General features: G+C 41.5%; 3 protein-coding genes across 11 annotated transcripts in view; 2 read left to right on the top strand and 1 right to left on the bottom strand.

Annotated features, from left to right (window-relative positions):
• The window catches only part of LOC138805022 (serine/threonine-protein kinase Nek5-like), a 49,355-nt gene extending 40,887 nt beyond the window's left edge, over window positions 1-8,468 (top strand). For 8 of the 9 annotated variants that reach the window (XM_069989581.1, XM_069989586.1, XM_069989580.1 and 5 more), the window contains 3 exons: window positions 979-1,113; window positions 3,851-3,965; window positions 7,709-8,468. In XM_069989581.1, the coding sequence (XP_069845682.1) occupies window positions 979-1,113; window positions 3,851-3,965; window positions 7,709-7,910 (452 nt within the window). In that variant the 3' untranslated portion in view covers window positions 7,911-8,468. The remainder of the gene's footprint in view (window positions 1-978; window positions 1,114-3,850; window positions 3,966-7,708) is intronic. The other variant, XM_069989587.1, reaches the window with a different exon arrangement.
• Window positions 8,469-8,564: 96 nt separating this feature from the next.
• Window positions 8,565-20,791, bottom strand: LOC138805023 (GDP-Man:Man(3)GlcNAc(2)-PP-Dol alpha-1,2-mannosyltransferase). The gene is made up of 4 exons (XM_069989589.1): window positions 20,558-20,791; window positions 17,110-17,340; window positions 14,014-14,945; window positions 8,565-11,432 (listed from the first exon to the last, which is right to left on the bottom strand). The coding sequence occupies exons 1-4, from the start codon at window positions 20,674-20,676 to the stop codon at window positions 11,161-11,163; spliced, it is 1,554 nt and encodes a 517-aa protein (XP_069845690.1). The 5' UTR covers window positions 20,677-20,791; the 3' UTR covers window positions 8,565-11,160.
• A 157-nt stretch (window positions 20,792-20,948) lies between these two features.
• Window positions 20,949-27,325, top strand: part of LOC138805020 (copper-transporting ATPase 2-like) — a 69,621-nt gene continuing 63,244 nt past the window's right edge. The window contains exons 1-2 of the mRNA XM_069989577.1: window positions 20,949-21,218; window positions 21,410-21,519. Of these exons, the coding sequence (XP_069845678.1) occupies window positions 21,466-21,519 (54 nt within the window). The 5' untranslated portion in view covers window positions 20,949-21,218; window positions 21,410-21,465. The remainder of the gene's footprint in view (window positions 21,219-21,409; window positions 21,520-27,325) is intronic.

Raw genomic sequence — 27,325 nt, 5'->3', positions numbered from 1 at the left:
TCTCACCAGCTATATGACAAAGATACTCCATTTTTGAACTTCATTTGTATTTTTTAAAGCTTTCATTGCTACTAGAATTTGAACTCAGGGGCTCATGTGTACCAGGCAGGCTGTCTCCCACTTAAGCCATACTCCCAAGTGCCCGCCCCCCCTCCTTTTCTTTGCTTTGGTTATTTATTTTTTTGTTTTTGTTTTTGGGTCTGGTCGTGGGGCCTGAACTCTGGGCCTGGGCGCTGTCCCTCAGCTCTTCAGCTCAAGGCTAGCGCTCTACCACTTGAGCCACAGTGCCACTTCCAGCTTTTTTCTTTTTGCTTATGTGGTGCTGAGGAATCGAATCCAGGGCCTCAGGCATGCAAGGCAAGTGCTCTACCACTGAGCCACCTTCCCAGCCCCGGTTATTTATTTTTTAAATAGGTTCTTGAATTTTTGCCAGGGGTGGCCTAGACCTCAATTCTCCTATTATGTCTTTTGCATGGCTGGGATACCAGGTCCATTCCACCATGCCCAGCTTATTTGTTGGAGTCTCTCTAACTTATCTCAAACTGTGATTCTCCCAATCCCTACCTCCCAAGTAGCTGGGATTGCAGGCATCTCCCAACATACCAAGGATAATTTCTCTGTTACTTCAGTCAGATGAGATGTGGTAATACCTCTAAGGTTCCTATACACTATGATTTAATGAACACTCAAATGAAGAAGCATTTTTGTTTAATTTGCCAGTCCTATGGCTTGAACTCAGGGTCTGGGCACTGTCTCTGAGCTTCTTTCATTCAAGGCTAGCATTCTACTACTTGAGCCACAGATCCACTTCCAGCTTTTTTTGTAATTTATTGGAGATAAGAGTCTCACAGACTTTTTTGCTTGGTCTGGCTTCGAACTGCCATCCTCAGATCTCAGCCTCCTGAGTAGTTAGGATTTCAGACATGAGCCACCAGCGCCCAGCCATTTTTATTTTTAGTAACATAGTTTCCTCCTCAGATGGCCAAGTGATTGTGATGGAAGATGGTCCAGAAAACAGGAAGCAGTGGCAGCATGAAGCACCAGGGACTTTGATGGCTGTTTTGGCAGCAGCACATCTGAGTAGCTCATTTCCTGCCAGCGAAGAAGAACCTGGTATAATAGTTTATTTGTTTGCTAATTTCTAGCGCACATTAATTACCCAGGAAAGAAATTCTGTACTCATTAGCAGTCACAATTGGCGTCTGGTGTCCAGTAGTCTGGATCTGCTTATTTTAGACAATCTGTATACATGGAACATGTGTAGTTTTATTGTCTCTGCTTCCCTCACTTTGTATAATGTTTTCAAGGTACATTCATGTTGTAGCAATGGTCAGAACTTCATTGTTCTTCTCTCTTGCTCTGAGTCAAGGCTCGTTATATTGCCCAGGCTAAGCATTAAAATAACATTAGAAATCTTCGGAGTTGCTGGGATTACAGGCACACATCACACCTGGCTTTCCTCCTTCTCCTCCTCTCACTTTCCTCTCTCTTTCTCCTTTTCCCTCTCCTTCTCTCCCCTCTCCCTCAGATGGCTTTGCACATTTCACTTAGCACTTCATAAGGGGATGGGCATTTGGCTTGTTCCCATCTATGGACTGTTGGAAATAATGCTGCTATGACTTTCTTTTTGGTCAGTCCTAGGGCTTGTACTCAGGGCCTGGGCACTGTCCTTGAGCTATTGTGTAACTTGAGCCATAGCTCCACTTCTGGCTATTTTTTTGGGGGGGGGGCAGTGGTGGGCCTGAACTCTGGGCCTGGGCGCTGTCCCTCAGCTCTTCACCTAAAGGCTAGGGCTCTACCACTTGAGACACAGCGCCACTTCCGGCTTTTTTTTTCTGGTTATGTGGTGCTGAGGAATCAGCCACCTTCCCAGCCCTGGCTTTTTTTTTTTTTTTTTTTTTTGCCAGTCCTGGGGCTTGAACTCAGGGCCTGGGCACTGTCCCTGAACTTCTTTTGCTCAAGGCTAGTGCTTTACCACTTGAGCCACAGCCTCCCTTCTGGCTTTTACTATGTATGCGGTACTGAAGAATGGAACCTAGGGCTTCAAAGCACTCTACCACTAAGCCGTATTCCCAGCCCACACTTCTGGCTTTTTGTGGTTAACTGGAGATAAGAGACTCATGGACATTTCTGACCTGGCTGGCTTTGAACCACAATCCTCAACTCTCAGCCTCCTGAGTAGCTTGGAATACAGGCATGAGCCACCAGTGCTTAGCCCCTGCTATGACATTCTTGTGTCTTAGTTGGACTTACATTTTCAACTTTTGGGACCCATAACTAGTTTTTATTTTTTATTAATATTAAGCTCTTGATGAATTTTGTCAAAGCTTTGAAAATGTAGTATTATAAGTCTAGAGATAACTGTTTGCCATTTCAGAAATTTTAATTTGCTTTGTTTAGACCTGTACCAAATGCTACTAACAAGTGACACAAATTTCCAAGGACAGTAGACTCATTTTCTTGAATATAATCAACTGGCAACTGATTAAAAGGACTAGCAGCTTTGTAGATGATAATCTAGTATGGCTTTGCGCTTACCTGGATCAGTTCATTTTTGATGTCAGTGGACTCAAACTACTCCACTATGGGCAATAAAAATGCATTACAATAGTCTATCTCCAATTTTGAGCAAAGTTATGCTTTTGTTTTTCTCTAGATCATTGCTATGTTGCCTAGGCTGCACTTAAACTCCTGGGCTCAAATTATCTTACCTCAACAACCAGAGTAGCTGGGACTATAAGCATACACCACACTATGCCTGGCTCAATAATATTTTTTTGAATAACAATTTTTTTATTGGTTTAAAATGCCTACTATATAACCTATTCCATTTTTGTTTAAATTTATTTATTCTGAAGTGAGTTCTATTGATGCATAAATATAATTCCCTATATCTGTATTATTTTTTTTTTTGTTTGGTCCGGTCATGGGGCCTGAACTCTGGTCCCTCAACTGTTCAGCTCAAGGCTAGCACTCTACTACTTGAGCCACAGCACCACTTCTGGCTTTTTTCTTTTTGCTTATGTGGTGCTGAGGAATCAAACCCAGGGCCTCATGCATGCAAGGCAAGCGCTCTACCACTGAGCCACCTTCCCAGCCCATCTGTATTATTTTTGTAGGACTTTTATATGATAGTATATAAATTTCTTCTGTAAGACATAATGCATAAAATGTAAACATTTACAGTTGCTATAAAGTTTTATAAGAATATGAATATTATATATGAAGTATGTATTTATGTATAGTTAGCTATTGCTTTGGTGTGAGAGACTGAACCTAGAACCAAGCATATACTATGCACTCACACTATCACTAAGCTACACTCCTGGGTTCTTTGTAGAATATTGGTAGGCAGCAATGAATAATGGTTAAGACTAGAAATTGTTCTCATATGTGATATGAATTCTGGCTCTGATTCTCTCAGTAAGATAATCAAACTAACCAATTTTATCTCTTATTACCTCAGGTATAAACTCATTTATGAATGTGTGTGTGTGCTAGTCCTAGGGCTTGAACTCAAGGCCGGGGCACTATCCTGAGCTTTTCTGCTCAAGGCTAGTATTCTACCACACTTCTACCCACTTCTGGCTTTTTTGGTGGTTAACTGGAGATTAGACTCTCACAAAAACTTTCCTGCATGGGCTGACTTTGAACAATGACCCTCCTATCTCATTAGCTGTGTAACTAGGATTATAGGCACGAGACACCAGTATTTACTCTGTTTTGGTGATGACTGGAAGGTTTTGCCATCATGGTTGTACAATTCACTAGAGGATTTTTGGTATATACTGTGTATCAGATGTCTACGCCGGGAGGCCTTACTCTCACTTTGTCATTTCCTTAACAATAGGAACTTTAAAACAATATCTTCCTAAAGAAGATGAAGAGGAGGTGGAAATGACATCTGGCATTGAAGTAGACAAGGAACAACTGGAAGCAGGATCTGAGTCTGATGGTAATGATACGTAAGTAACTCATTAGCAGATAACCTAAACAGAGCACTGCGCAACACTGAAAATGCTGTTATGGGATGGGAGGTGGTTGAGGCCTAGCTAAAGAGATTACATTTTCCTATCTGCATGGATTCATTCTGGGATCTCCATTCTTCTCCTGGCATTATTTTGTATATTTCCATTAGTAATATTTGTCTAATTACTATGGCTGTATCCTTGCAGGAAAGTTGTAAGAGTCTTATCTCTAGTTAACCACCAAAAAAGCCAGAAATGGGTAGAAGTGTGGTAGAATACTAGCCTTGAGCAGGAAAGCTCAGAGATAGTGCCCAGGCCTTGATATGTGGTAGAGCTACGGCCCACACTTTCTCCTGGATGTTTTCCTTCAGAATGGTCTTAGCTGTTACTTCCCTTAGTTCAACGTAGATATCTTTACATCTTTCTATAGTGTCATGAGAGACTTGGGTGAGATATTAATAGTAATAATGTATTTGTTGATTAAATATGGCAATTGACATCTTTGTGATTATAGATTGTTAATATACTATCAATCTATCTAAAACAATATGTCTGAAAACATGTATATACTGTGGAATGTCTAACCCAACCTAATTTATACATACACATATATCCCTAATTACTATTTATTTGTGCTGAGACACTTAAAAGACCTTTAGCAGGTATTCCTCTTGTCTAACTGCAGCTTTGTACCCTTTGATGGACATTTCCAATTTCCCTTTGCTGCCTCCCCATCCTTGGCAACCACCTATCCATCCTATTATTCTCTACTTCTAAGATTTACATTGCTTTATTTTCCACATATAGGGCGAGATCATGTGATTTCTTTTAGGCCCACTTAGCATAATGTCCTCTGGGTTCATCCATCACAAATGACAGACTTTTCTTCTGTTTATGTTGTGCTGGTACTGGGACTTGAACTCACAGACTGGGTATTGTGCTTAAGGCTAGCACGGTACCACTTGAGCCACAGCTTTATTTCTAGCTTTTTGTGGTGAGTAATTAAAGCTAAGAGCTTCATGGGCTCTCCCAGGGTTGGCTTTTGAACCTTGCTCTTCAGATCTCAGCCTCCTGAGTAGCTAGGATAACAGAGATGAGCCACCCATGTCTGGCTTTTTTCTTCCGTTTTACTTTATTTATGCCTAAATAATGATTATGCATTGATAGTTGTTATGATCATGCTTATGCCTCAGTGGCAGAGCACTTGCAGGCATGCAGAAAGCCCTGAGTTTTATCACCAGCACTGAAAAATAAAATTGTGTCCATTTATTTTACTCTTAAAATTTATTCATGTGTCTTGTAATTTTAGTTAGAGGTTTTGATCTCCTGGAGAGTTAATTTTTGTTTTAGTTCCCTTTCTCTCCTTGCATGCCTCCTATACACCTAGTAAGTCTTTGTATCCTCCATTCATGGTAGCTGGAACCCCTGAACAATGAATGAGGGTGTCTAGAAAAGTCCCAGTAATGTGGATTGTCTGTTCTGGCTCAAATCTCTGGGAGAAAAATTCTTCCTAGGAAATTTATAACCATGATTTGACTTCACTTAGGTTTGGAGATTGAATTGTAATACTTAGGTGGTCTGAATATACTTACTTTGAGAAATTATCATTAAAATTTGCATTGAAAGAAAATAATACTCCTGGGATAGCTAGAAGAACTAATAAGAAACACCCTGGAGTTATAAGCATTGGATTTTTTTTTTCTGCTAACACTCTACTGAAAATGAGCTCACAATTGGAAATTTAAAAACTAGTTCTACCCAGTTCAGACCGCCTCAAAACAAAGCAAAACAGCTAGGCACTGGTGCTTCATGCTAGCTACTTGAGAGCCTGAGATCAGAGGATCAAGGTTCAAAGTCAGCTCAGGGGGGACAAATTTGAGACACTCTCATCTCCAATTAACCAGCAAAAATGCTGGAATAGACATATGATTCAAGTAGCTGAGCACCAGCCATGAACAAGAAAGCTGAGCAACAGTGTGAGGTCCTGAGTTCAAGCTCCCATACTAAGAAAAATTTAAAAAAGGTAAAACAAAAAAAAACTCCAGAGTCTACTATGAGAGATAGCAAATGCAGTAAATAATTGAATTAGGCCATTAAAAACTTCAGATAAGCTGGTCACAGGTGGCTCATACCTGTAATCCTAGCTACTCAGAAAGTTAAGATCTAAGGATCACTGTTTGAAGATGGTCCAGGCAGTAAAGTCTGTGAGACTCCGATCCCCAATTAATCACCAAAAAGCTGGCTGTGGATCAAGTAGTAGAGCACTAGCTTTGAGCTGAGAAAGCTCAAGGACAGTGTCCAAGGCCTGAGTTTAAGCTCAGTACTATCAACAAACAAAAACCTTTCAGATAATATAACCTAACTATGAAGACTATAGTATTCTTTACCTAAATTTACTTAATTCAACAGTTAAAGGGCAAAGGGATATAGAACATTTACTTAGCTTTCTGTTTCACAGTAAACTTTTTGATGGAAAGTATAGACACTTAAAATATAAAAAGCATAATATATACACAAACCAAAAAGTCATTTGTCATTATGAAAGATTATACATTAAATATAAATGCATGTGCTAGTGTTTTCTTTTTCTTTCTGGGGTGTGTGTGTGTGTGTGTGTGTGTGTGTGTGTGTGTGTGTGTGTGTGTGTGTGTGTGTGTGTGTGTGTGTGTGTGTGTGTGTGTGTGTGTGTGTGTGTGTGTGTGTGTGTGTGTGTGTGTGTGTGTGTGTGTGTGTGTGTGTGTGTGTGTGTGTGTGTGTGTGTGTGTGTGTGTGTGTGTGCGCCAGTATTGGGGTTTGAAGAAGACCAGGGGGCTTCCCTGAGCTTTATTTTTTTGCTCAAGGTTGGCATACCACTACTTTAAAAGTAAGCTCCACTGCTGATTTTTTGGAGGTTAACTGGAGGTAAGTCTTATGGACGTCACTGCTCACACTGACTTCGAATTGTGATCCTCAGATCTCAGCCTCCTCAGTAGCTGGGATTATCAATGTGAGCCACTGGTGCCTGGGTTTCTCTTTGCTCTTATTGAGTGTAAATGGATAGTGATACTTAAAGGTTGAAACATGAGTCCAACTAAACAGAGAAATGTTTTTCCCAACATTGGCTGATAAGTGTATAGAAAAGCCAGACTGTTAATAAATAATTTATTACTTGAGTATGCAATTTTGGTGTATGTGCCAATATTGAGGGTTTGAACTCAGGACCTTGTGCTGACCACTGGCCTTTTCTGTTCACATCTGGTGCTCTACCATTTGAACCACACCTCTACTTCTGGTTTTTGGGTGGTTTACTTCGAGATAAAAGTCTCACAGAGCCATGAGGCAGTGGCTCATGTCTGTAATTAGAGACTCAGAAGGTTGAGATCTGAGGATAGAGGTTCAAACCCAGCCCAGGCAGAATATTCTGAGACACTTATCTCTAATTAAGCATCAAAAAGCCAGAAGCAGAGCTATGGCTCAAGTGGTAAGAGCACTAGGCTTGAGCACAGGAAGCTCAGGGATACTACCTTGGCCAGCGTGTATATACACACACAGACACAGACACAGACACAGACACAGACACAGACACAGACACACTCCTCATGTACCAGAGCTGGTTTTGAGCTGTGATCTCAGATCTCAGACTCCTGAATAGCTAGGATTACAGGAATGAGCCACAAACACCTGGTAAAATGCAATGAAAAAGGAAACAAGTTTCCATATTAATGATTTCATAATGTAACACTGTTTTGCTGCTGTTTCAGAAATTTTGAAGAATCTGAAGATGAATTGAGAAATGTAGTAGAATCCCTAGAAAATCTTGCTTCTTTCAAAGAAGAAAAGGAAGAGGCTTCCATCTTCTCTAAAGATGCTGAAAAGTCAGGAGAAAAAGAAGAATCAAATGAAGCCTCAGAAGTGATTAATAGTCCATCGATTGACCCAGTTTGTTTTATTGATGATAACTAAGAACTAACAATCAAAACATACAAGTGTGATTAATGGGATTTTTCTTCTCTTTTTTTAATGGTATTGGGTTCGGTGGACTTTTAGGCATTTTGTTTTGTTTCTTTGATTCTTTGCTTTTAAGACAGGGTCTCACTATGTTACTCAGGGTAGACTAGAATTCACTATTAGCTTAGGCTGGCCTCGACTTGGGATCCTTCTATCTCTACCTCCAGAGAGCTGGGATTATAGGTATGCACACTGCACCCAGCTCCTACCTACCTTTTCTTATTAAGAATAAGAAGTACCTATTACCTATAGTACCTGTTTAGGTACAAGTAAAAACAAATCATTTATATGTTAGAGTTTTTCAGTGATCGTCTCTAGGACTTGATTTTTCTTTCAAGTCAGATAACAGAACTTCCTTTAGAAGGATGGCTTTAGATTTTAGGGTAGGGAAAGAGAGTTAGCCCAGGAACAGTGAGAGAGGACACGTAAACCACAGAGACCAAAAGCACCTAAAAACTTACAATAACTTCTGGTAGTTATTTAACAGAAGTAACTTTCCTGTTGCACTCATTGACAGATTTAGCACAGACACATTCTCATTTATTCATTCATGTCAAAGTCCTGGAGACTAGGGTTTATTTAAATAATTAAACACCAACATTCTGAAAGCACTGATACTAACACTTGTCTTTATTTCATAATTTTGCCTATAAGATGATCTTGTAAAAATACCTTGGAAATTATTAAAAAATAAAGAGTAAAAGGACAGGGGAGGTAGCTAGGGATAGAATGTATGCTTAGCAAGCATAAGGCCTTCAGTCTAATCCAAAGCCACACCCCAAAGCATAAATAATTTTTAAGAAAGTCTACAAAATCTAACAACCAATACTTAGGCACCACAAACAAGATAAAGATTTCCTTTCCTCTTTATGCATTTTCTTTCTTCTTTAAATATTAAAAAAAAATATTATTGCCAAGTGCTAGAGGCTCATGCCTGTAATCCTAGCTACTTGGGAGGCTGAGCTCTGAGGATTGCTGCTCAAAGCCAGTCTGGTCAGAAAAGGCCATATGACATTTATCTCCAATTAACCAAGAAAAAAGCTAGAAGTGCAGTGAAAAAGCCAAGCAGGTGCACAAGGCCCTGAATACAACCCCCAGTACCAGTACCCCATTCCCTCCACATTTCTCAGCATGTGGAACTATACTAGAAGAATTGGGAGAGTGTAGGAAGAGATTATTGTACAAAGACCACATAACATGTACTTTACAGTTAAAGTGTAACTTTAACTACACAGGGAATGTGAACTTAGCAAAATCAATAGTCACCCAGATGTTCGCAGACAGTAATTGACATACTGTTTCCACATTTTTCATAGTACCAGTAATTCAGTAAACAAACTAAAATACAAGTAAGTACCACATTAAGAACACTGGAAATGAACATATATGCAAATCGTATCTTATATTTATGATCCATGAGTCAATTTTTTGGAAAAAATTAAAAAATGAACCTTTAATGTGTTTTAAGGAATTTTCTTTCACTATATCTTCTACTTGTTCATTTCAATTTCTTCCTCTTTAGTTACATAGTTTTCTTTGTGTAGATGTTGTAGGCTTAGTGGGCTATAGCATGGATCTGACCTCAAAGACTAGCCATAGAATAAGAAAGAGCAGTGGGCCCAGAGTCAAAACACCACTTCATAATCTGGATGCTGTCATTAAAGAACTTTGTAACACTGAAGGAGTCCACCCATAACCCAGGTATAAATCACACTGATGAAGGGAGTGTCAATTCACTGAACAAGATATCTGTAGAAAATGCTGAAAGCTGTTAAGATCTGCATATACATATAATCATTAGTAAAGACAGGACATGAGGCATTTACTCTAATGTTTGGAATTTTCAAAGTAATTTTACACACTCTCCATCTCAGTATTACCACTCTAAAATTCAGTAAGGGTAGGCATTAACATCTCCAGCTCACGTGAAAAGATTCAAAAAGATTAAGAAGCAGCTTTAATTTCAGAAAATCAGATGTTTGTAAAGAATGAAGTGGATGCTGCTGACTCAGTTCAGTACTCATTTCTTTCCTTTTGAGATCCTAGGGTTTGAACTCAGGACCTTATACTTGCCTCAAGCCATCCAGTGCTCCTTTCAAAGGCTAGCTCACCATCTAACAATGCATGGTTTTGTTTATATAAAAAGTGAGGCTAGTTCTCTTTATCTCATAATTAAGCCAGAAAACAACTTTCTTGATGTTCTCTTGAGTAAATTAGGTTGCTTACTTAGGTTGGAGCTGATATGGATGTGGGAGACCCTCCAAATGTGCTGTGATAACGAGGCAACTTTTAATTATGGCATCTTAACCTCAACATGCCTATACATATTCATGAAGTAATCAGCCCATTCCACCTCTTACATATGTGCCTTGGGAACAGAATTAGATATATCTACAAAGTTGCTTTTAAGAAAACCATTAGGTACATTGAAAAAGGTGACCCATGAATTAAATGTACCAGAAATTTTGGGGTTGGGGATGTAGCTCACTAGAAGAATATTTGACTAGTATGAACAAGCCTGGAATACAATCCCTAACAACTCCCTGATCCAAAAAGATTTGTGTTTCAAAATGTCAGAATAATTCTAAAATGCTAGTTACTTTTTATCTATCATCCCTTTTAATTTAACATTTCCTTCTATTCTAAAAGGAAAGTTTCAGCTGAGGTGTAGCTAAGAGGTAGAGCTTGTCCTCTGCCTGTGTAAGGTCTTGGGTTTGATTCCTAATACTCAAAATAAATAAAACAATAAAATACAATAAAACAAGCAAGTGATCAAATAAAGATAATTTTTTCCTGTTGAGTGATTTCAAAAACAGAACATAAAAATATGGATTATACCAAATTCAGTTGTTAATGTTTTTCTTTCAGTTCTGCATTTTGTAAAACTGAAGACCACATATTAATCTAAATTGTTATATTAGGATATGTAAGAGTGCATTTTCCATTTAGGTAATTTGGCCTTTTCTCAATAAAATACTTTTTCTAAACACATACTGCTGAGAACACTGTTCAGACTGACTTGATTATAACAGAAATAAGTATAGAAAAGTATTTACATATGAAGGGGTAATTAACCATTTTAAGTTTTGGTGCTGGGGATTGAACCCAGGCCCTCACCCATATGGAGTATGTGCTTTAACTGTGAGCTATACCTACAAACCCAACTATTTAATATAAAATACCTTTAATATATACAGATCTAGGATTATTTAAATAACTTCTCCACAGATGACAAGAATGTCACTTCAAACTCTTGGTCCGAGAATCTGCTTACAGATGCACGAGCATTTTTTCTGATCTGGAGTCTCTTTTCTGCAGACAGGGAGAGAATATGAGCCATAGTTTCAGCATAGCCATCTTCAGTCTCAGCCAGAAATCCAGTTATATCTCCTTCATGAGGAATAACGATGTCCAGCTTTGGACCCCCTGAGTTGTGTGCAAGGATAATTGTGCCAGCTGCCATACACTCTACAACTCCTGAGAAAGAAAAAAAAATGAGCAGAAACCTTCAAAATCTTGGACTCTCCACACTACATTCCTAGGAAACAGAAAGCTGTAAAATGAACTGCTTAAAATCATTCCAGGCCAGGCGCTGGTGGCTGATGCCTATAGTCCTTGCTACTCAGGAGGCTGAGATCTGAGGATTGGGGTTCAAAGCCAGCCCAGGCAGGAAAGTCCATGAGTCTCTTAGCTCCAATAAACCACTCAGAAAACCAGAAAGTGGTGCTGTGGCTCAAGTGGTAGAGTACTAGCCTTGAACTGAAGAGCTGAGGGACAGCATTCAGACCCAGAATTCAAGACCCATGACAGACGACCATGCCTGTAATCCTAGCTATTCAGCAACCTGAGATCTGAGGACCATGGTGCAGTGCCAGCTAGGCAGAAATGTCCTTGAGACTCTTATCTCTAATTACCTATCCAAAGCTGGATGTGGAGCTATGGTTTAAGGGGTAGAGTACCAGTCTTGGGACAATGCCCAGGTTCTAAGTCCAAGCCCTAGTTAGGCACAAAAAAACAAAAATATCCTTTCATTCTTTCCCACTGGTTGACATGGCTCTCACTGGCACTGGTTTTCTTAACCATCCCATTCAGGCTCTTGCTCTGTGAACAAAGTCGCTTGAATGTAGTTATTGATGCTCTCACTTGCTGGCCAACTTTTAATTATTGTTTGGGACCCAGCTTGAGGGTCACAAGTCTGTCTTGTGTGACTGTTCCTGGAACACTTCACTTTCCTTACATAGCACTGGCTCATGTCCAGCAAAGTGTGACCACCAGAAGGATGGGCAGCTTCTGAAGGGAAAGAATGAAGAGCAACTCCCACCTCAGCCACCTTCCCAGCCTCCTTGAGTGCCTGGTCCAGAGTGAGTACCAGTAAATGTCAGAAGACAGACTCTAGGCAGAGAGCTGGACCAATGAGTCTTTGCACTTTTGGACTTACTATTATACTAACTAGGAATTTAAGACATAAGAAATTATAGTGTTAGTATAGGAAGCTCCACTTCTGTTTTCCTATAACGAGGAGAGACACAGAACAGGCACTTGAAAAATACATGTTACCAAATGACACCAAATAGCAGTTGACTGTACAATGAAATGTATGCTGAACCCAAAGTTAGAATAGAAATAGCAGCTTGAATAGCAAAACCAAATAAAGGGTAAAGAGACTGAAACTGAACCCTGATAGGATCTGGAGGAAAGATGGGGTGAGGCCATTTCAATAATGAGCAAAAATTCACAAAGAATTTAAAAGAGAAATAGTGTGGAAAGCTGATCTGGAGACAGTGTCAGCTTCCACTGCCCAAATAAAAATGCTCACCCCTAAGCAAGCCCATTGAAATACTTCTCACTGGATCCTATCCAAAGATTCCAAGCTGCTCCTTTAGTATGATTTAAGGTAGGGGCAAGGAATCTGTACCAGTACACAGATGAGTTTAGATGAGGAGAGAAGGCTTAAGGGTAGCTCAGTAGTAGAGCATAGCACTTGCCTAGTGAGTGCAAGACTGTGGGCTTGAGCCCTAAAACAAACAAAAAAAAAAAAGTGAGGTGGGTGGATGGAAATAGAAAGCCTAGCAGTTAAGAGCAGTTGTTACCTGGGTAGAAGCCAGACCCTACCACTTCCTTTGTGACTGGATTGAAGTTTCTAGACCTCTCTGTGCTTGGGTTTCCATATGGACAAATGGGTATAACAATAATACCTATCAAGCAGGGATTTAGAGAATAATAAACTAGATAATATTTGTAAAAACCTCAATTTAGTAACCTCCATATACTAAGTGGTGGTTAATAAGTTTCGTGTGTATGTGTTGTGTGTGTGTACATGTGCAAGTATTTCTGGGAATAGCATCTAGGAGCTGGTACATGCTAGCCAAGTACTCTGTCACTAAGCCATAACCAAGTCCAAGTACTAGTCTTTTTTTTTTTTTTTTTTTTTGGTCAGTCATGGGGCTGGGCCTGAGCGCTATCCTTCAGCTCTTCAGCTCAAGGCTAGCGCTCCACCACTTGAGCCACAGCACCACTTCTGGTTTTCTGAGCAGTATATTGGAGCAAAGAGTCTCACAGACTTTCCTGCCTGGACTGGCTTTGAACGGAGATCCTCAGATCTCAGCCTCCTGAGTAGCTAGGATTATAGGTGTCAGCCACCAGCGCCGGGCCCAAGTACTATTCTTTTTTTTTTTTTTTGGTGGGGGGGTTGGGGGGGTCTGGTCGTGGGGCCTGAACTCTGGGCCTGGGCACTGCCCCTCAGCTCTTCAGCTCAAGGCTAGCACTCTACCACTTGAGCCACAGCGCCACTTCCAGTTTTTTCTTTTTGCTTATGTGGTGCTGAGGAATCAAACCCAGGGCCTCATGCATGCAAGGCAAGCGCTCTACCACTGAGCCACCTTCTCAGCCCAAGTACTATTCTTAACTACTGTCTTAAAAGGTCCGAGATGAAGAATGTACACTTGGTGGATTAAGAAAAGAGAATGAGGATGTCATAGACACTTCCAGAGTATTATTAACTTATCATAAATCTAAAGTAGTATATCTTGCATATCAAACTAGTTAAGGACAAACTCACCAATCCCAAAATGCTCATTCCACATGGTGTGCAGACCAATTGTTGCTTCAGACAAATAATTCTTTAACTCCTCAAATGGAATGTTTATTTTAAATTCCACGTGTTCTTGAACCCCTAAATCCTCGGACAGCCTTCTCAGTTGGTTTACCCTGAGTTCATCTTCTTTGTTACGACAACCTCCAATGAGGATGAGTTTGAGTAGAGAGGGTGACTCAGCTGTCTTCTTACACAGCAATTTAGCAAAGGCTCTGATCTGCAAAGAGTGATCCTTTTCAGGCCTGAACTGGCCAATGGAAACCAGTAAATGTCCTGGGGTTTTCTGTTTCTCATGTAAGGGAATGTCCAGAAAGGTCTGTACATCACAAGGTGGATAAACAATGTTAGTGCAATGCCCAACCTTCCAAAGTGCAAGAATATGGTTTAGGGTCCAAGAAGAATTCACCATGACCACATCACTGCAAGAACCAACAAGCCCATAAAGAAAGGCAAACAAATAGTAGTAGATGAGTTTTACTTTGCTGAGAAAAGGATTCCTGGTAATGAAGGCTGCATTATTAAAGCCAACACTTTGATTCTTCACCACAGACAGCATGTCAGTGCTGATAGTGGGATAATGAACATAACTTCCAATTTGGCAACCTCCTACATACTTAAACAGAGGGAATGTGAACGCGTAGCCCATGGAATCAATGTAAACATCAGGAACATACTGCATCAACGCCTCCCAGCCAAGGACAATGGAGCCAAGACTTTGGCCCAAGAGTGTGAAGTGAGGGTAGTGTGAATCTTCCACAAGGTAGCGTTTCTTTAAGAACACAAATTTCACTGGATGAATTAATCTGATGTTAAATCTTCTGAAAGCACCTTCTAGTATCTGTTGACCAGTGACATTAACATCACCAGTATAAACAATGTATACTGCCTCAGGATACCTAAATAGAATATGATAGTTAAGAATCCCATTAGTTTAGGTTAAAATAAAGCAAACAGTTGTAGATAGTTGTCTCATAATCATGAACAAGCTTATTTTTATCTTAAAAAATGTTTTCAATGATTCTCATCATTTCACATGAAGTACTGACTCTACCCTTTCTAGAGTTTTTCTGTTGCCCAAGGATGTTAGTCCTTCAAATGAGACATTTTATGTTGAAATCCAACCTACAATACAGTGTACCAGCTGGATGCTGGTGGCTCACGCCTGTAATCCTAACTATTCAAGAGGCCAAGGTCTGAGCATTGGAAGCTAGCCAGGGAAGGAAAAGTCTGCGAGACTCTCATCTCCAGTTAATCACCAAAAAAATCAGACGTGGAGCTGTGGCTCAAATAAAGCACCAGCTTTGAGTGAAAAGTTAAAAGACAGTGCCCAGAGCTGGGACTCTTATCACTAATTAGCCACAAAGAAGCGGGAAGTGGTGGTACTATGGCTCAAGTGGCAGAGTACCAGTGTTGAGCAAAAAAATCTAAGAGACAGTGGCCAGGACCTTAGTTTAAGCTCTACTACTGGGACAAAAAAAAGGGGGGGAAGCTACTCTTAAAAGAGATTAATGGGATTATTGCCTTTATTTTTTTGGTGCTGGGGATTGAATACAGGGTCTTATGCATATTCAGCACACTTTCCCATTGAACACTCCTCCTAGTTTCCTAAAGGGGCTCTTTGACCTTTTTGCAACATGAGGACATAGCAGAAATAGCAATGAAGAAGCAGAACGTGACTCTTACCAGTTATCAGAGCTATATTTAGGTAATGATTTTTTAAAATAATTTAAAATAATTTCATTATTTTATTGTCGCTTTAGAGGTGTTATACAGCATGGTTACCTTTATATTTATGAGATAATAAATACATTTCCTTCCTTTTGTATAGTATCTTATGTTCCCTCATTCTCTCCCATTCCCTCCCATCTCTGCCCACAGGTTGCTTGGTGCAGTCTGTGGGCCTGCTGCTGCAATTTTTCACATTTTCCACTCATTTTGTGCCCTCCCCCCACCTTCCTCAGATATGTCCGTTTATACACTGTATATGAGGTAAAGAATAGAGTCATCAAAGAATGAAAAGGTCCTTGTTTCCTTATCTTTTGGAGTTTGTTTCACTATGTACATTATTTTATATACATATAAAGAGGTAATTGGGTATTACAACTTGTTGATTTTCTCCTAAGACTATCTTCTTTTGGTCCTACTGTGAGTGTCTAGAATCCTGTATAATTTGTCATATCCCATTGCGTTTTTAATCTAACTTCCACATATGAAGGAGAACATTTGCCATTTGTCTCTCTGATCTTGGCTTACTTCACTCAACATGATTTGTTCTACTTCCACCTATTTCTCTGCAAATGACATTATTGTATCCTTTCTAATGGCCGTGTAAAATTCTATTGTATATAGGTACCACATTTGTTTTGGATCCATTCATCTATTGTGGGGCATCTGGGTTGTTTCCCTATCTTAGTTATAGTGAATAGTGCGGCAATGAACATGGATGTGCAGGTGTCCTTTTCACAGCCTGGCTCTTGATGTCCAGGGTAGATGCCTGGGAGGGTAGGGTTGGGTTATAGGGAAGGTCTATGTCTAATTTTTTGAGCAACCTCCAGACTGTTTTCCAGAGTGCTTGTGTAAGTTTGCATTCCCACCAGCAGTACAGTATGGATCCTTTTTCTCACTTCCACACCAACATTTGTCGTCCAAATTCAGACTATTGGCCAGACTAACTGGGGAAAGATGGTATCTCGGGGTTGTTTTGAGTTGCATTACCTTTATGGACAGGGATGATGAGCACTTCCTCATGTGTTTCTTTGCCATTCTTACCTCTTCTGAGTATGCTTTCCTTAGCTCTCTTACCTATTTAGTGATTGGTTTATTAGGTTTGGGAAGGGTTAGTGTCTTGAGTTCCCTGTATATATTGGATATTAGGCCTTTGTCTGACATATAGCTGCTGTTTTTCTAGTTTAGTAGCTATGTCCTTAACTGTACAGAAACTTTTTATTCTAATGTAGTCCCATTTGTCGAGTCTCTCTCCTATCTGTTATGCCCCTGGGACTCTAGGTAATGATTTTTTTTAATGGCAATAATAAATGAACTTAAGAGATGCATACCTACTTTTTCTGAAGGGCTCTCAAAGCACACCATAAAACTCTTTCTCCTCCACCACCAGCATTGCAATATGGATGAAAAAATGCAATCACCATCTGCTTTCTCCCATTTTTGCTGGTTGATAATGACATTTTCTTCCTTTGTAGCATCAGTCTGATTCCACATAGGACAAGGACTAAACATACACATAAAGCTCCACATACAATTAGTCCCGGGAGGAACAATGAATAAAAAAACCTGGAATAAGAAGGAAAGTTCAAAACCACTCAGATTCTCATTAAAAAATAACATAAGTTAAAGTCTAGTTTACATACTTAGTTTATATATAGTAGCACAGAGAATTTTTGTAGTTTGCAAGATTATTTACACTTTTCTTTCTTTTTCTTTGGTGATCTCTGGGACCAAACCAGGGCCTTACATGTTAGGCAAGAGCTGTACCACTGGGCTGTATATCCAGCCCAACAACAGTTAATTTTCTTGTGCATGTACCAGTCCTGGGGCTTGAATTCATGGCCTGGGCACTCTCCCTGAGAGTTTTTGCTCAATACTAGCACTTGAGCCACAGCTCTATTTCTGGCATTTTTGGTAGTTTAGTAGAGATAAGAGTCTTATAGATTTCCCTGCAGGGGCTGGCTTCAAATCATGATCCTCATATCTCAGCCTCCTGAGTAGCTAGTATTACAGGTTTGAGCCAATGGTGTCCAGTGATAGTTAATTTTTAAGTATCCATCCCAGAAATGTTGCGTTTTGCTTGTTTTTGTATAGGGGTTTGGACTCAGGATCTTAATGTGTGCTAGCCAAGTATTCTACCTCTGTCCCTATATCCCTAAGCTGTTTTTTGCTTTAGTTATTTTTGGATAAGCCTTGGCTTTATTATAATCATTATTATTTACAATATGTTACTACTACTACTATTACCACTATTATTTTGGCCTGTGGTTTACCTAGGACTGCGATCCTCCTGATCTCTGCCAGTAGGTGGGATTACAACCCTAACCACAGAAATTCTTAATTCTAACTTGCTTAGCACTACAAGATGGTTAAAGACATAATGAATCTAATAGTTTGGCATCCCTATCTTGCGTTACGTTAAGGCAGTTTTATTTACTGTCAGTGTAAATGTCAACATAGAGAAAAGACATGCCTAACTTATGCCTGGCCAAGAGTTCAATTTCTAGCTTAACCTCCCCCCTCCCCACACTAGGTTTACCTATATTTAAACAGAAAACTGAAAAAAAAAGTAACTGTAACCAGCAGTGAGTCACTCCTTTAGAAAACAGCAAATACAATGTACAGAGCACTAAATCAGGAATATCCCATATGGCAGGGGATAACAAGACTGAGAACAAACCTTTCTACTCAGAGTATTTGAATATTCATTATTGAACTTGAAGTAGAATGGATAAAAATAAATAACAAATACCTGAATATGTATAAGAAACTACTATTCTTGCTTGTTATTCAGGAAATTATTTTCTAATTATAAAATTTCAATCTGTAAAAGTTCATGCCTAGATCCTAGCTACTCAGGAGGCTGAGATTTGAGAACCACAATTTGAAGACAGCCCAGCCAGACTGTCATCTTCAATTATGTAGAAAAAGACAGAATTGAGATTAGGGTTCAGATGGTAGAGTACCAAATATAAGATGAACTTGAGGTCCTTAGTTTAAGTCCCAGTACTGGCCCACAATTTATTTTAATTTTTTTGTTGGTCGTGGGGCTTGAACTGTGGGCCTGGGCGCTGTCCCTCAGCTCTTCAGCTCAAGGCTAGTGCTCTACCACTTGAGCCACAGTGCCACTTCCGGTTTTCTAGTAGTTAACTGGAGATACGTGTCACAGAGACTTTCCTGCCCGGGCTGGCTTTGAACCGAGAGCCTCAGATAGCCTCCAGAGCAGCTAGGATTACAGGGATGAGCCACCAGCACCCGGCTCACAATTTTTTTTTAAACTTCAATAAAAATATGTAGGTGTTAGACAAAAAAAAGAACCTAGGAGATAACACTGAGCATAAATAATGACATATAAAGGGGACTACCGGGAAGGATCCTGAGTTGGAGGCTGTCTCAAAACAACAACAACCAAACCACCACCACCAACAACAACCAAACCAAGCAAGGCCAAACCAAAAGAGTTAGAAGCTAGAATATCAAAGATATTTAGTTTGTTCAGTGGGAAAAAGCATTAGATAAGGTGATGTTAGGGAAATGAACCCTAAGATATGTATTCAAATTTTTTTTCTTTCTTGCGATTGTTTCTCACACATTTATAAGATGATTTCTTTGTTGCTTTGTATGTCCCTCCCCCACAGTATAACCCCTGCTTTCACTGTATTTAATGTCGGTATAATTTGTGGAGGGGAAGGGGAAAAACAAATCGTTTAAATAGGGATGCAGGTGGACCCATTGCAACAATGAGATGTACAAGTCGTTATGTCAAAACGAACTTTACAACTTTGGTGGGGGGGCGGCGGGGGATAGGGGAGGAGCGGGAGGATTGGGGGAGTAGGGGAGGGAGGATGGAAAGGGATGGGAAGGGGAAACAAAGGAGGAGGCTACAATGCTTGATAAGAAATGTACTCATCCCGCTGTACGGTATGTTCACAATAAAAAAAAAACATGATGAGAATAGCAATAAAAAAGAAATGTACTCATTATCTTGCCCATGTAATTGTAACCCCTCTGTACAGTATTTTCACAATAAAAAATACTATGCAAAAAAAAAGCATTTACAAAAATTTTATAACAAAGGTTAGAAAAGTCAGTTTTCCCACCAAAATGTTAGCAGCTGTTATCACCAGATGGAAACATTCTTGGTGGCTTTTCCTTTTATTGATCTATGTTGTAACTGTCCTAGAAGAAACTGTATTACATAGTCATAAAAAATGATTAAAAAAAAGAAGGCAATATTTTATAACTACTTTTACATCAATGAGAAAATAAAGCAGTGGATCGTCAAGAAACCCAGAACATATGTTATAATTAAGCGACACGTATTAACCAAAGTAGTCTGGGTGAGTTAAACAAACAAACAAAAAGCCCCGAGTCCAGAAGGAAGAATTAGCTTCTCAGCCGAAGACAGACGCATCATGGACTGGAAAAAAACACACTCGTGGCTCCATCCTAGAGGGAAACGGGGAAGGAAGATCAGGAATTTACGACGGACAAAATGGACTGCGAAGAGGAGAAAGAAAAGGCAGACACAAAGCTGGGAACTGTCGCTAGCCAGCAGGGGGGCAAGCGGGAAAACTGCGGTAAACTGAGTCAAAGACCTAGCGGTCTCCCACCTATCTAGGAGACCCCAAAGGGAGAGGAATTTCTTCCCACTTGGCCTGACCCAATCTCCTAAAATCACATCAAGGAAGGCCATTCCCCTGCAAACTTAAGCTGCACGCGAAAGAAAATTACCACCAAAAAACCAGGTCAAGGTTGTGAGTCCACGCCCCGGGCTACTCACCGCAATAACTCGCACAAGCACCAGCTCCCAGGGGCAGTCGCCATCTTTAGCCGACCCCGGAACTCAGGAAGCTCTCGGCCGTTCCTCTTCTCTATTGGCTCCTGAGGAAATAACGGCATGCTATCCCCGCCCTCACGGACCTCTTTACTTTGCAATTGGTTCCTGGCAGCAGCTTCCCATGGCCTTTCAGCCAATAGGCTCTACCGAGGCGTAGACAAAATTTCCGTCCGGCGCGCATGGGACCCGCCCCCTTAGTAGGAGTTGGGCTGTGGAGTGGGGGCGTGGCCTGTGATGGACAGCCAGCACTCCCGCCCTCCCGCCCTTCTCCACCACCCACCGTGAACACCCCCCCACCCCCGGGAGTACCCCCATCCCCTGCCCCAAACCGGTCTCCTGTTGAACAAATGGGGCCGCCCCGGCTGGTCGCGGATCGATCTTCGAGGTGCCGCAGCGGTCTCAGGCTTTGCCACCTGCGGCGTCCCGGAGTCGCGCGCACCGTCCGTGAGGGGGCTGCGCGGAGTTGACGCCGAGTCGTCCCCTCAGGCAGTGGCCGCACCCGGGGACCTGCGTCTTGGGTCCCGGGCTGCGCCTCTCGCCGGCTTTTCCCTCACGGCACTCGGCTGGGGCTCCGAGGACCCAGTCGTGAGCGCATCTGCCCCAGGTAGCGCAGACCCGGGGCTGGGGAGGGGCCGGCTCCCGTGGGGACACTGAGGCAGGGGTCGGCGCGGCCCGGGGCGTGGGGGGGATCGGAGGCCCGGCCGGCCGCGCGCGAACCCCCTGATCCCACACGAAGGGGTGTGTTGGACGAGTGGCCGGCAGGAATCATCCCCGCCTTTCTCCTCCCCTGACCAGGTAGGTGACCTTTGCGCTCCCTGCGCGATCTGGGAAGACGTTGGCGTGTGTGGAGAATGATGCCTGAGCGGGAGAGTCTGATTTCAGCCAGCGGAGAGCCTCGCCGGGAGGTAAGTGCCTTCGCGCCCGGCCCACGCCGCCGCCGTCACCCCCGCCCGGAGGGCTTTCTGTCCCGCCGGTCGCTGCAGCCTGGCTCGCGCAGGTGCGCTGGGCACAGGTGCGCGGGACTCAGCGCTGGCTGTAGTGGCTGGGGAGGAAAGCACCCTAGAAAGGGCACTGTCCCTGGCCCGCTGGTGTTGAGGAACAGTTTGAAAACCTAGCATTTCCCCATTCACCTTTCCCCTTTTAAGGGGTCTGATGCCTGCCAGGCAAAGAGCGGGAAGCTGCTGTGTGATTCGGTGCAGAAGTTATTATCGTTGGGTGGCAGATCCAGGCTATCCAAGTCCTGTGGTCTGTCCAAGTCAAGTGGTCTATATAAGTCCTGCCATGTTTTCTTTATTTTTCTTTTAATGCAGTCTTTTAAAAATAGAATACTTTGCATGACAAGACAACCTTTTCCAGTCCTTTTCTTCATGTACTCCTGCCTTCATTCAACAAACATTTATTGAAAACTTAGTACGTTGAAGAGTTTGATAGAGTTGTTGACAACCTCCCTCCACCCCACTCCCACCACTCCCCACACACACGGGAGGAGAGAAACCTATAGGTTTCTTCCTGTGTTGTTTTAAAATGCTCTGTTTTACCTGAATGAAATCACGTGTTGTAGTTTTTTTCCATTCATACTATATTTTGGAATTAGCTCAACTAAGTATCTCAGTTTAACCTTCTCACAGATGTATCATGGTTTATTGACCTCCTGTGGGTGGATGTTTTGAGTGCCTTACCCCCTCTTTCACAAGAGGACACGATCTTTGTATTTGATTTTTAATACAAACATGGAATGTTTCTTTAGGATATAGGATTAATGGACTCAAGAATAGGTCACTTCTTTTCTATACACTTGGAATTAATTTATTGTTATTGTTGAGTCTATTTAGTAGTGAAATTCATCTAGGCTGGTGGGTAGAAAGGAAATATAAGTGGATTCATGGATAAGCAGAGAGGCTGGTGAGTAGGTGACTCTTTGTGGCATGAGACTTCATTTGATCAAGGATGTGAAGACAGCATACACTGGAGAGGGGTGGCTGGAGCAGAGGAGATAATTCCAACTGTCTGCAGTGTCTTCATCTAGATAGAAAAATCTTTGTACTTCCAGATCAGCCTCAAGACTTGCCCCCTCCTTGAAACCTATATATCTCCTGCCCTCATTGACCTCATTCTGTTCTGGATTCCTTTGATAATAGCCAATATGAGCTTACTATGTGTTACACATTGTATTAAGTACTTTATATCCCTCTCTTTGCACTCTCTCATTTAATCCTCACAATCCCCATTTCACCCAGGTTTTTATTTATTTTTTTCCAGTGCTGGAGATCAAATCCAGGATCCTGTGCTCATATGCTGTTATCATTGACCCATACACCCAGCCTTAAAACCCTTTAACATAGATTTTTCTTCTTGTTGTTGTTAATTTTGTGCTGGGAATCAAACCCATTCTGCCAACAAACTTTTCCTGGAACTCTGTTAAGATAGTAGCTTCAGTAATCATCATTTGTGCAGCAAATAACTTTTAAAGTACTCCCTACCAGGAATTGTAGAAACCGGGAATCCCATTATGATCAAGATCTTTCCTTTAGAGACTTTGCATCCTAATAAGAGATCCTGATAGGGGTGGCAGTGGAGGGGGAGATGGATGTGGGGGTGGGGTAGTTGTGGTGTGTGTATAACCAATAAGTAGTGTTAATTCTGATATTGCTGAGTGTGTGGAAGCTAGTAAAGCTGAGTAGGAGCATAAGAAAAGGTCTGAGTTTTAAGTAGAGCCCTTGATAGCCTACATTTCAGGCGAGTATGCTGGGGAACTGAAAGTGTCTAAGTCCTAATACAGGAATGCATAATAAATGTGTATTTGATCTTTGTCCTAGGTTCCTGATACAATGCCAAACCCTTGGCATTTCCTGAGTGGTTGTAGTAGTGATAGGAATATTTTGTTGTTGTTCATAATAAGTTTTCATAATACCTAAATTCTGCTAGTGACAGGGACCTTGATGAGCCCCTAGAATCTAGACCTCAGTCTAGATGTCAGAGGAATCACTTACATTACTAGGGAGTTAGAACTTTCGGCCCCATCCTCCAACCTCTAGAAAGGTGCTAGGGATTGTAGTTGAGTTACTCACCAATGGTTGATGATTTGATCATGCCTACAGAATGTAACCTCCATAAAAACATCAAATGATGGGCTTGGTAAACATATTGAGGCTCTGGGAGGGTGGCTTGCCTGGAAGGGCATGGCAGCTCTGTGCACCTGGCTCCTACTGCTTGCCCTGTGTGTATCCTTAATAAAGAACTGGGAGCTAGGTGCTGGTGGCTGATGCCTGTAATCCTAATTACTCAGGAAACTGAGATCTGCAGATCTCAGTTCAGTGTCAGCCAAGCTCAAAGACTCTGTCTCCAATCAACCAGCAAAGATGTCAGAAATGGAGGTGTGGGTCAGGTGGTAGAGTGTCAATCTTGAGAAAAAAAAAATAAAGGAGAATGAAATGCTGTGAGTTCAAGTCCCAGTATCAGCACAAAAACACAAACAAAAAACTGGTAATAGGTCAAGTGCTTTCTTGAATTCTGTAATAACGTATTAGCAAATTATCCATCCTGAGGTTGTGGCAAACCTCTAAATTTATAGTTGGTCATTCATAAGTTCAAGAGTCCTTGGGGACTGATATCAACAGTTGGGGCTGTCTTGTGGGACTGAGTCTTTATCTTGTGAGACCAGTGCTAACTTAAGATAGTGACAATGGAATTGAGTTGCTGAGCCCCAGTTGTCTGCAAAGTGGGAAAATTGGTTGATAGGAAAAAAGCTCATTATTTTAGGGGTCAGAAGTAGTGAGACTGGAAACAAAAAAAGAAGGGGTGTCCTTAGTGTTTGAGGAACAAAAAAGAGGTAGAGGGGCGTGAGTAATGGAAAGAGGGGGAAGCCGTAGAACCTGAGATTACAATTCATCACTTTAAAAGTGGGGAAACTGGAAGCAGGAGTGACTTAGTGGGCCTTGAGTGTCTTGCTAATAAGAGGTAGACATAAGGTTGAATTTTATCCAGGCCTGTGAGGCTTTCTCCTAGAGTCACTTGATACTTGATTATACTACCTGTTATTTTCATCAATACTAACAAATACAGCTATTTTTTTTGGCAATTCTTGTGTTTGCACGCCTCTCCCTCCCTCCCTCCTTCCCTCCCTCCATCCCTCCCCCCCTCCTCCCCTTTCCCTCCCTCCCTCCCTCCCTCCCTTCCTTCCTCCCCCTCCCTCCCTTCCTTCCTTCCTTCCTTCCTTCCTTCCTTCCTTCCTTCCTTCCTTCCTTCCTTCCTTCCTTCCTTCCTTCCTTCCTTCCTTCCTAATCCACAGGCTGTAAAATCCCAAGTCTTGTGGAAGTGCTTTACTCAGTCCCTCATTTTTCTCCACAGATGACATCTTACATCAAGGAAACCAATTGTATTATTGGATGTGCTTGACTTCTTACATCAAGGAAACCAACTCTATTAGATGTGCTTTCTCCAACCTTCCATCCAACTTTACCTATTTTCTCCCCAATTTTATTTAGACCTCACATTTATTTTAGACCTATTATTTTATTTCAACCTATTTTGGTTTGTGTTTGTCTTTTTGAAATAAGGCTCATTATGAAGCCCAGGTTGGCCTAGAACTCACAATCTTTACAGCTTTGCAGTGCCTGGATTATAGGCATGTACTGTACAACCTGCTTTTATCTCTATCTCTCTAGAATCAGAAGACAGGCAAGCCAGCCTTTATTTGCTTCTAGGCTTTCTCTTTCTGAACCTGTGAAACCATTCACTTTACTTTTTGTTTTTAAGTTTATTTCTACATTTCCTTCTTTCTTAATCTTATAGAAAGAATAGACTGCACTGTTTGAAGGATGACTTTTAGGTTTTCCTTCATTATGATATGTTTTTTGGCTATAAAAGAAATGTATAAAAACACTCATATGTAATTTAAAAGAAAATAGGGAGGGCTGGGAAGGTGGCTCAGTGGTAGAGCGTTTGCCTTGCATGCCTGAGGCCCTGGGTTCGATTCCTCAGCACCACATAAGCAAAAAGAAAAAAGCCAGAAGTGGCGCTGTGGCTCAAGTGGTAGAGCACTAGCCTTGAGCTGAAGAGCGGAGGAACAGTGCTCAGGCCCAGAGTTCAGGCCCCATGACTGGACCCCCCCCCCAAAAAAAAAAAAGAATATAGGGAATACTCTGTATCTCACCTGATCCAGAATAAGAAACATTATTCAATGTCATGACTTCCACCCAACTTCTCACTTTCTTTCTTCCTTCCTTCCTTCCTTTCTTTCTTTCTTTCTTTCTTTCTTTCTTTCTTTCTTTCTTTCTTTCTTTCTTTCTTTCTTCCTTCCTTCCTTCCTTTTTTTCTTTCTTTTTCTCAACTTCTCACTCTTTCTTTCCCTCCTTCTTTCTTTCTTTTCTTTCTTTCTTTCTTTCTCTTTCTCTCTCTCTCTCTTTCCCTCCCTCCCTCTCCCTGCCCCCCCTTTCTTTCTCAGTGTTGGGGATGGTGCTCAGTGTTTTGCACATGCTAGGCAAATGCTCTGTCACTGAGCCATACTTCAATCCATTTTCCTCATATTTTTCACATAGACGTTCCTCCAGAGAAGCTAGGATTAAATGCATGAGCCACCAGCACCCATTTGCCAATTGTTATTTTAATGCTCTTTGCTGTGGTTTTAACTGTTTTGTCCTTTCAAATTAACATTGATGCAACATTAGCAAGAGCTGTGGCCTGTGATTGAACTATAAATGTGGAACTCTTGTGAATGAGATTAGGTATCCTTTTTATTTTTTGAAAATTTTTTCCTTATTCTTATTGTTATTATTTGCCAGACCTGTAGCTTGAATTCAAGGCCTAGGTGCTGTCTCTGAGCTTTTGTGTTCAAGGCTAGCCCTCTACCACTTGAGCCACAGCTCCACTTCTGGCTTCTTTTGATAGTTAATTGAAGATAAGTTAATAGGCCTTTCCTTCCTGGGCTGGATTTGAACTGTGATTCTCAGATCTCAGCCTCCTGAGTAGCCAGGATGTGAGCCATTGGTGGCCAGCAGGTGTCCTTTTATGAGGACACTTTCAGCAGATGGAGATTAGCAAGATCATGGAGACCAGTCTGTGCAAGAAGTTACCAATACTCTATCACAACCAATAAATGTATCTGTAATCTCAGCAGTGGGAGGAAAGGGTAGCATGAAGGATTGTGGTTTAAGAAAGGCTCTGAGAAAAAGCCTTAGACTCTATCCAAAAAGTAAAGCATGAGATCCTAAGTACTATCAAAAATAAGCAAATAGGGACTGGGAAGGTGGCTCAGTGGTAGAGCGCTTGCCTTGTATGCATGAGGCTCTGAGTTTGATTCCTCAGCACCACATAAGCAAAAAGAAAAAAGCCAGAAGTGGCACTGTGGCTCAAGTGGTAGAGCGCTAGCCTTAAGCTGAAGAGCTGAGGGACAGCACCCAGGCCCAGAGTTCAGGCCCCACGACCAGAACCCCCCCCCCCAAAAAAAACAAATAAATAAATAAAACCTAATGATGGAGAGTGTTTTCCCCTTTCTCTCCCTTCTTTCCTTTCCACCAGTGAGGATATGATTCCTACTCTAGGGAGAACACAGCAACAAGGTGCCATCTTACCAGAGAGTAGCCCTTACCAGAGGCTGACTGACCTGCTGGTGCCTTGACCTTGGACTTCCTACCTCCCAGAACTGTGAGAAATAAAATTCTATTTTCATAAGTTACCTATTCTTTGTTACTTTGTGATAACTGTACGAATAGA

Source organism: Dipodomys merriami, unplaced genomic scaffold (assembly GCF_024711535.1).
Source record: "Dipodomys merriami isolate MVZ:Mamm:240054 unplaced genomic scaffold, mDipMer1.0.p SCAF_380, whole genome shotgun sequence".
In the NCBI taxonomy this organism is placed as follows: Eukaryota; Metazoa; Chordata; class Mammalia; order Rodentia; family Heteromyidae; genus Dipodomys; species Dipodomys merriami.
The sequence above is the reverse complement of the archived record's forward strand: the minus strand, read 5'-3'. Positions and strand labels throughout refer to the sequence as shown.

What these genes read in the sequence shown, in the direction of transcription:
- LOC138805023 (XM_069989589.1), bottom strand. Translation starts at nt 20,676, where the DNA reads ATGCCGTTATTTCCTCAGGAGCCAATAGAGAAGAGGAACGGCCGAGAG. An exon ending in TGCTTGTGCGAGTTATTGCG is followed by an intron (nt 17,341 to 20,557) that starts GTGAGTAGCCCG and finishes TTCTTATTCCAG; the next exon opens with GTTTTTTTATTCATTGTTCC. An exon ending in GAATGAGCATTTTGGGATTG is followed by an intron (nt 11,433 to 14,013) that starts GTGAGTTTGTCC and finishes TTTCTTTCTCAG; the next exon opens with GAGTTGTAGAGTGTATGGCA.